The sequence below is a fragment of the Lepidochelys kempii genome, chromosome 8, assembly GCF_965140285.1.
Source record: "Lepidochelys kempii isolate rLepKem1 chromosome 8, rLepKem1.hap1, whole genome shotgun sequence".
NCBI classification, from domain to species: domain Eukaryota; kingdom Metazoa; phylum Chordata; order Testudines; family Cheloniidae; genus Lepidochelys; species Lepidochelys kempii.
In genome coordinates, this window is record NC_136387.1 from 18,080,269 (window position 1) to 18,089,514 (window position 9,246).

General features: G+C 42.5%; 1 protein-coding gene across 1 annotated transcript; it reads right to left on the reverse strand.

The window, feature by feature from the left end:
• Nucleotides 1-1,937: 1,937 nt before the first annotated feature.
• GRXCR2 (glutaredoxin and cysteine rich domain containing 2) lies at nucleotides 1,938-8,506 on the reverse strand. The gene is made up of 3 exons (XM_073358155.2): nucleotides 8,127-8,506; nucleotides 5,515-5,739; nucleotides 1,938-3,361 (listed from the first exon to the last, which is right to left on the reverse strand). The coding sequence occupies exons 1-3, from the start codon at nucleotides 8,484-8,486 to the stop codon at nucleotides 3,182-3,184; spliced, it is 765 nt and encodes a 254-aa protein (XP_073214256.1). The 5' UTR covers nucleotides 8,487-8,506; the 3' UTR covers nucleotides 1,938-3,181.
• Between the last annotated feature and the right edge of the window lie 740 nt (nucleotides 8,507-9,246).

The following is a 9,246-nucleotide window of genomic DNA, read 5'->3' on the forward strand; positions in this document are numbered from 1 at the left end:
CAATTTATGGAAATATCTCCGCTCCTTCTTTAATGCCGCTCCTTATGCATGGAACGTGGAGGTGATCCTTAAGGTCGCTACCTTCTTTTCCTTCAAATTTCTGCTCAGGACCCACCTCTGGCACCACACTCATAAGAAATCCACAACGTAACATTGGCTAGATTGAGGACTGGGGGAGGGGGAGACAGCTGGCACTTATTGTAGCTATTCACAATAATTACACAAAGATAGTGTCAATGTAAATACATAAAGATTTTACATTTGGTTACCTCACTCGCTGACTCCACCCTCCGATAGGGCTTGTTCTCTTCATTATTATTCTCAATAATACAGTAGAGTCTACAGCTTCCAACCAAGATCAGGGCTCCATTATTATGAATCATCATTATTTTTTGCATTGCTGTGTCACCTAGGAGATGTAGTCGTGGATGAGGGTCCCACTGTGCTAGGTGCTGTACAAACAGAGAACAAATAGTCCCTGCCTGCCCCACAGAGGGGTTGGTCAGGGGACAAGGAGCAGGGAGGGGGTTGGATGGGTCGGAAATTCTGAGGGGGGCAGTCGGGGGCAGGAAGTGGGAGGGGGTGGCAGGGCCGCCTGGAGGGGGCAAGTGGAGCAATTTGCCCCAGGAGACTTTTCAGGGTCCCCCACTAGAGTTTTCGGTGGCGGGGGTCCTTCCGCTCCATGTCTTCAGTGAAGTGCCCCAAAGTCCCAGAGCGGAAGGACCCCCGCAACCGAAGACCCCAGGCCCCCTGAATCCTCTGGGCAGCTCTGGGGGGCGGATAGAGAGTGGGGGCCAGGCTGTTTGGGGAGGCACAGCCTTCCCTACCCGGTCCTCCATACAGTTTTGCAACTCCGATGTGGCCCTCAGGCCAAAAAGTTTGTTCACCCCTGGTGTAAAGAGACAAGAGAGACACAAGGAGGAAAAGGAAGTGGAAGCACAGAGAGGTGAAAAGACTCTGCTACAATCACAGAGAAATTTAGGATCAGAACCCATATCTCCCAGCAGCTAGTCCAGACAGGACAGATACTGTATATGGTGCCTAATACAATTGGACAACTATCCGGACAGGGGCTTCTGTGCCTGATGGAAATATGAATAGTAAAATAATCCCACTGTGTCCACCTGAATGTGGTGTTTTAAGAAAGAACAAACACATTGTTCAGTGTTGTTTACTCAGTAAAGTAAGAGAACATTTATTAAGTTACTCGGGGCAATATATAACCAAAATCAGCTGAATCAATTTGAAAGGTAAAAAATTATATAAACCCAAATAATTGTATAACACAGTACTTAATATTATGTGTAATTCATATACCTATCTCACAATGCACACAGACGCAGATCCTGAAATCCATAGGCTTTATTTAGGCAATGTTCCTATTGAAGTAAATAGGAAAGAATAGATCTCAGTACTAGACCCAGTTTTTCGAACAATGGAAATGCTAAACTAAGGGGTCAAGGTAAATGGGGATAGATGACAAGGAGAGGTGTGAAGACCTGATAATAGTGTTGGGGAAGGAATCTGGGCAATGAGAATGGACAATAAATATTACTTTATAAATTTACATTTTCAGCTAATTTTTATTGTAAGTATTTAGCTTATGTATACCAGGAAAAATAATTTACATTTTATTTATTTTACACTGGTGAAACTGTAAATAAAGCCAACAAAACTCAAGAAAAGCATTTTGAAATGAAAACCAAACAAAATCTGAGGACAGAAATATGCTTAATGAGAATTACAGACTTTTGAAGTTGATTTTACCATTAGTTCATGCACAGATCAGGACCCCATCCACTCAGATTCACAGCACAGAATGGTAGTTCCCCAAGTTAAGGAAACTAAATTATCTGCGATATTATTATGCACTTTTTTAAAAGCATAATTTTGATATCAGTTACAAACATCAGAAGATCTGAAAACTAGGATGGCATTATTTCTAATAAAGCAACTGTCTCAAAAAAATCTTATAACATACACATGCCAAAGTACAAACTCAACCATAAATTACTCTGTCTAGGCTTGCAACCTCAGCGTGTGGAGCATGTAAAAAGCCTGCTAATTCAGAGTCTCAGAGGTAATATGCAAGTTAAACCTTCATTAACATTACCCAAGAATATCAAGTGTAATAAGCTTTTAGAAAACAAAAAGCATTTCCCCTGTTTGCCTTCACTTTTTATGAAGCCCTTGTGTCCTGTGCTGCCACTGGTAGCCTGCTAACAATTGAACATCACTGCTTCAGCTAAAGTAATTAGAGTTTGTATTTTGCAAATTACAACATGGGATTAATACGAAGCAACAGGAGCCCTGTTCACCAACAGCCTGATGCGGAGCAGAGCTGAATACCCTCAATTCCCATTAACATCAATGGGAGCTGTGGGTCAGCACTTCTCAGGATCAGGCTATAAAATGCTCCAGTTTTTCTATTTTTAATTTCCCCATGGTAATTTCTCAATAAGGTTTCAGACCTGGAGACAGGCTCTAGTCAGCTACTTAAATCATACACTGGGAGAACTGCTGTGTATCATCAGACTATATTTGAAATCTGCAGGAAATCCACTGTAGGGTCGAGTGAATTGCACAATAAAGTATCATTTTAAAATGTCCACCAAGTTAAATCTAAGAGGAGGTTTTGCCAACATGCAGCATTGTTTTTATACAAACATTTTGTAATTTGACAAGTTACTCACATGCTTAAACTACAGCTACTTCTGCTGTTTATTAGTGTTATTATTTTATTACAGGAGTACCTACAGGGCCCAGACAAGCATTGCAGCCCCACTGTACCAGGCACTATGTAAACATGTATTCCCCACCCTACTGAGTTAAGCATGTGCTTAAGTTATAAATATGTGTAGTCCGTTTGACTTCACTGGATTGCTCACATGTCAAATTAAGCACAATGTGTAAGTGTTTGCAAGATTGGGGCCTAATTTAATTAGAAGACGCAACAGGGGCATGTACAGACAAATTGATGGGGAGGGGGGTGGAGTAACAGTAATAGGAGTAGGTTTACACGTAGATTTAGGGGTGTGCACAATGCACTCTTGCCACTTTTTAATAACCTGCTGTTATACACTGGTTGCTTTCTTATATGAAGAATAGATAATGTGTACTAAGGTTTCAGTGAAACATTGACCTGGATATGCATATGTAATTGAAGGGATGGTAGATATGATTATTGGGCACAGACCTGGCAAGGTTGCAGGCCATTTTCATTGCAAGCAGGACATCGGAGAGCCCTGTAGGACTCTTTAAATCTGTTAGCCAACATTGAAAACTTGCTTCCATGGCACAGAGAGCAGGGGGCTGAGCCTGATCCTTTACACTGGGAGCAATTGTGTTCAGTGTCTCCTTCCTGAAACAAAAGAATCAAACAAATATCCTTTATTTAACACCAGAAATCTAATTAGTAACACACAGAGTAGCAGAGAACTGTCACCAGAAGAGCCCAATTTAGGGGGAAATTCTCCTCAAATCAGTACAACAGCTCATGGCTTTGATATACTGCTCTCCCTCCTGCTACCTGCTTGGGTCTCCTATCCTTATTCTGTTCTGCCTACAGGGAGCTCTCCAAAGTAGGGACTGTGTCTTCCCATGTTTATGGGAAATGCCTGGCATATTGTGATGCTACCACAAATAATAATTATGGGCTGTGTGAAATGCAATGAAGTTCAAGCTTCTTTCCTTCTCCCACAAGGCTCTGCATAGCTCTCCATCTGTTTCTGCTGGCATTTCTCACCACTCCTCTCTCCTCTGTCTCTCCACCAGTGAATCTTGCCTCATCTGTTCTTTAATCTCCTTCTTCTTTCTCTTCCCCCCGCCACACGCACCATCATGCCATCCTCAATGTTGCCCTATACACCTACAACTGCCTCCCCATCTGTGTGTGCCAGGCGCTCTCTTTCAAATCCCTCTCAAAATTCCCTGTGTCTGCAGATCCCAGAAATTATTAAATATCTTCACTCGGAAAAATGCCTTACTGCAAAAAGGCTGTCAAGTTCAGGTATTTGCATCATTCATGGACTTCTATTTTGCATAGCATTACAGAGCAAATGGTGAAATTTGAGGGCCTAAGTTAAGGTGTAGTTTGGTGCCAGATACATGCTTTAGGTGCCCACCTGCTGAAAGTCCAGACTGGTGTATTTCAACTTATAATGATAATACTAATAGGCACCTTCCAGGGCTCTGAGCTTGCACAATATCAAATGCAATCTATCTATCCAAATAGACTGGCCCACAGTTACCCTCCGAAAAGAACCAGTCCTAATTATGGAAACCTCACCTTTTACCATATTCTCTTCATCTCAGATGACCAGGAAAATTGATGGGCTTTGCTGAGCTTCCACAAGATTAGACTATTCAAGGACAACACCTTATGGCAGCTCCCTTTGTCTGCATTGAGGGACCTCCACCTTGAGCTCCTCCACGGATTGCAGCTATGACAGGATCATGTAGGGAAGGAGGTAGCCTCCCAAGTAATGAGATCCCAAACCCATTCAGAGCTTTGAAGGTTAAATGTTGAATTTGGATCCCTACATTAGATGACCACATTCAAAAACTGGTCTCCCCTTCCCTGTTTCTAACCAAAACAAGTTCCATGTTACTGTATGTGCTACTGATTTAGGGGGATCTTCAATTTTGGGTGATGATTTTGAGACACTGTAAGGACACCCTGGTTTTGAGCACCTGCCCTCTGAAAATCAAGCCACTTTTAGGTGCCTCAAATTCAGCACCCAAAAACTGAGACACCTGAATCCCAAAGTCACTTTGGAAAACCTCTGCCTTAAAACTTTCCAGAGAAGGTAGAGCATTCGGTTTCCCTGTACACTCATACGTCTGAGCCACAAGCAGATTTTGTGTTTGGAGAATTTCTGTAAGTAAAACTACACCAAGCATAAAAGGTCAGTTACTGATTTGCAAAAGTTATAATTCTCAGGAGTGTCACTGCACAGCGGCACGACATTCTGGGAGCCCACTGAGGTCAGACTAATTGGAATTCTGACCAGGAAAGAATGACCTGTGCAAAAAATGCAGGACCTGAATCCGAAATATTTCTGCTGATATTAAAGGACTTCCGTTACAACCTCAGGGCTAGCTCAGCCATGTAGTAATAGTGCTCTGCATGGGGAGATTCAAGGTCAACTCTAAGGCCTGGTCTCTCATTCCATTGGGAGACAGGGACAAAGGGCCTGGTCTAACATCCATAAAAGTCAATGGAAGACCAATTGACTTCACTAGGGAGAATATTCAGGACAAACTAGCACTACAGAAGTATAGCCCCTATCCCCTGGGTGTCAGGGATGCTTTGCTGCATAAACAGTGATCTCCCACAGTTGATATAAGAACAACATTGAGGCCAATGATTCCAGCTTTCAGCTGAAGTAACTGGTGACCTTGCAGATGGGTGAGCTTTGAAGAGGGGCTGATGTGGGAATTCTCAGGGCCCTGACCGGGCGAGGAGGACACAGCGGGAGTGGGGAGGAAGCACTGCAGCCCATCTTGCTTTACCTGCACATACTGCTTGTCAGCAAGTTGATTTTCTGCATCTTTCACACACCCATTGATTTGATGACCATCCCTTTCCTTCCCATCTCGGGACATGAAGGACCAGTCATCAGTGCCCTCGTTCTGGATGATTTTTCTCATCAGCTCCTTCTTGTCCATTGGTGTGCGGATGATTTTCAGGTTACTAGTGTAGATGACAATCTTGCCAAAATCTAAAATGGGGGAGGGCTGTAAAAGGGACACATGAGTACCTCAGCTGTACAAAACTATCACACAGTACAAGGCAATCTCTGCTGCCCTGGCAATTTCCAGAGGAATAAGGCCCATAATGCTCACTGCAGTTCACCCAATAGGCTTGCTCTGCAGATTTTAAGAAGAGCTCAACACACTGAGTGCACATTGAGCGCTGAGCTCTGTTAAAAACTTGGGCCACAATTCTGGCTGCTGAGCCCCTTGAAAATCTAGCCCTGAACTCCTTTGAAAATCTGGTCCTATGGGCCTGATTCAAAACCCATTGAAGTCAATGACAATCTTTCATTGACTTCAGTTGGCATTAGACAAGGCCCTATAAGCCTCATACACAAATTGCATCTTTGGGTAGGACAGCATCCTGGAGTCCATCTGTTTGTTTCAGCCCCAAGGGATGTAAAAATACCATGGTTTGAAATCAGCAGGGGAGGATTAGGGAGGAAAACCATCTCTGCATTAGGAAATGACCTGCACCCTTTGGCGGTTGAGAAGTTTGCAGAAATTTATCTCCCCATGATTTTTCATATTTCCAAGCGTGTCTTCACTTTCTGATCCTGCCCAGAAATGGAAGTGCCGAATGATGTCAGGAGAGTCTGTAACTTTTGACATTTCCTAACTCAATTTTGCAGATTTAAAAAGATAACAGATGAGTAGACAAGCATTTGGGGCAGTCACCCAAACAAAGGCAAATGTCTTAGAAACTCACCCAGAAATAACTCGAGTCCTAGACAATACTCCCTCTCTTAAATGTAAATTCCAATATCCAAGGCTGTGCGTGAGCTATTACAGTTTGCATAATGGGTGCCATGTTTGCCTATACAACCTGATGCACTGCCAGAATCTAATTCATTATTGAACATCAAAGGTGCTAGAAAAGGGGCATGGTCTATTGGTTAAAGCACAGGTTTTGGCCACAAAGAGATCCAAGTTCTACCCCAACTTCGTGTGTGACTGTAGCTAAGTCACCTTGGGCCTCATTCTCAGATCTGCTGAGCACCTGCAATAACCACCAATGTCAAAGTTGATGCCTTCATTGGAGCCAGCAGGTGTGCAACACCTTTGGAAATTGTGTATCAACCTTTCTATGCCTCACTTTCCCTATTTGTAAGTGGGCATAAAAATACTTACCTCCCTCTTGGGGCAAGGAGGGGCTTCATTTATTAATTTATTAATGTTCGTAAAGTGTTTTGAGATCCTTGGATGGAAAAGAAACAAAAACAACTAAATCCAGAATCTGTTGTAGTCTATATCTAACAATGAAAAGAAGGACTAAATAAATGTTCTTGTGTTCCTTGAATTTATATTCTTTTCTACCAATTTTAAAGCTCACCTAGGGGCTGTCGAGCACTTCTAGTAAAGCAGTATGTTTGCTCACTTGGCCCAGTTCCTCTTCTCTCTCTACAAGTATCATGCAGTAGCTTCCATATCTTGTTATTTTACACATTGGGTTGACATTGTGTGGGCATTGGTGGCACCTAGATCTCTCCCATTCTCTCTCTGTGTGTGGTACACAACAGTTTAGTTTCCTTGGGACTGAAATGATTTAATCTAACTAAAGTCTTTGGGCCTAATGTAGGAGTATTTGGGTTGTTAATGGCTTGTGATTTACTGGAGGTCAGACTAGATGATATAATGGCTCCTTCTGACCTTTAAACTTTAAATAGTTGGTGCAAACTAAGCCTGGGATTTTCAAAGTAGCCTAAGAGAGTTTTAGGCATCCAAAGCCTATTGAAATTCACCATCCTTAGGTTCTTTGGAAAATCCCAGTCTACATATAGTGTCTGGCACTGAAATACAGCATAGGCTATGTGCTAAGGGTGTGCTACACAGTTGTTAAACTTCACCAAATCTATCAATCATTTGGTAATTAGTTCATACACTGAGACATGTTTTAAAAAGGGTTTCAATTTAGCCTAGTGTCACCTGCCGTTTGCACCTAGTCACTTGGGCCTGCAATTCGGGTACATAAACACACACCACCATATAAATATTTATATAGTACCTTACCAGAACACTACATTACACACACAATTTCCCCACTGGAGAGAGGAGAGAGACAAGGAATCGCACATAACACACGTAACAGATGTTAGTCACTACTGCAATATGTGCAGATGCAGTGGTGTAGAACCTTACCTATATGGAATGAAATAGAATAGAATAACTGATATATATAACTTCTGTGTGCTAAACCAAACCTGCAAAGTTCAATGCAAATTTGTGAAAGTTATTGGCAGTGTGACTTACTATATTATATTTTGATTTGAGACACTTCAGGCTAAGACCCAGACTCCATAGTATAAAAGTGGACCCATTTTAAAGCCACTTTGCAGCCAGTGTGAAAATCTAGCATGGACATTACTTACCCTGCGATGACTATCACTTGCTTGGTAGTCACTGAAGAGTGGAGGGTTACTTGCTAGATTGTACTTGGTACCGTCTTTGAATACACTGATCCTTTGGGCAGTCAGTTTGGCTGATGAATAAAACCTGGATTCTGGTGCCTCTCCAACCTTGTTGAAATGGTCCCCTGACTCAAAGCTGTGGTGGAGAAAACGGTGAGGGGATTCTTCCTCTGGAGGCTTCAGTTCCTGGCCATCTTCATAGACCTGCTTTAACACCCGGCCACTGTATGCCGAAGAGATTTTGAACCTCACTTTGCGGGGTCTTGCCTCACACCTCTGGCTTAGTTTCTTCTGAACCTCGTCCATTGATATGGATTTCATGCAGCGTCTCCCAGAAATCGACTCAGCAAGAAGATCTTTGGGTTTACAAGAAAAGCCTCTTTATTTTCTCCCAACCATGCAATGTATAATTCAGGGTTCCTATTAGGTCCTCTTGTGTTACAGTCAAGCTGACACCACTGTATTAAATATTGATGGATGCTCATGAAATGGAATGTAATTGTGGTGGTGAAATATAAGGTAAGTTTCACTGAGCTCCCCTGAATGATGGATGAGCCGGTGTACAAACGCGAACAGGCGTTAACTTTGGAAGGGTGAAATTAAACTGGGACACAACTCACTCAGTCTATAGCCATGGGAACCCTCTCTCTGTATATTGTGATCAGAATCACCCAAATATACCACACGGGCAGTTTTTAGTAGTTTTCTGAAAAGGCTGAAAGTTATGAGGACAAGTTCTCAGGAAAAGCAATCCATCTACTCAAATAGCATATGTAAATAGTTCTCCCCATTCCTGCTCTGAAACCCTAGGAGTAAAAAGCTCTATTTCATTTTAATCCAAAATTCTCTACAGTTTGGTGGAGATCTAATTAAGATTGTCTCTTTCTTTAGCTTTAAATCCCTATTTGTAATTCTCACTGGCTTGCTGGGCCTTTTAACCATTCTGGTTTTGCTAGTCTATTTTTAAAGGCAATCTCCTGCTACAGTAGGACTTCAGATACCTCCCCCCACCACAAGAAACCCAGGAGGCCTGATTCTCCACTGCCCTGCACCTTGTGTAGTCATTTATGCCTGTACAATG

Excerpts from the sequence above, each read along its gene's own strand:
- GRXCR2 (XM_073358155.2), bottom strand. The coding sequence starts at position 8,486 with ATGAAATCCATATCAATGGACGAGGTTCAGAAGAAACTAAGCCAGAGG. Across the intron at positions 5,740-8,126 it reads CAAGTGATAGTCATCGCAGG|CCCTCCCCCATTTTAGATTT; the intron begins GTAAGTAATGTC and ends TCCCTTTTACAG. Across the intron at positions 3,362-5,514 it reads CTGACAAGCAGTATGTGCAG|GAAGGAGACACTGAACACAA; the intron begins GTAAAGCAAGAT and ends CTTTTGTTTCAG.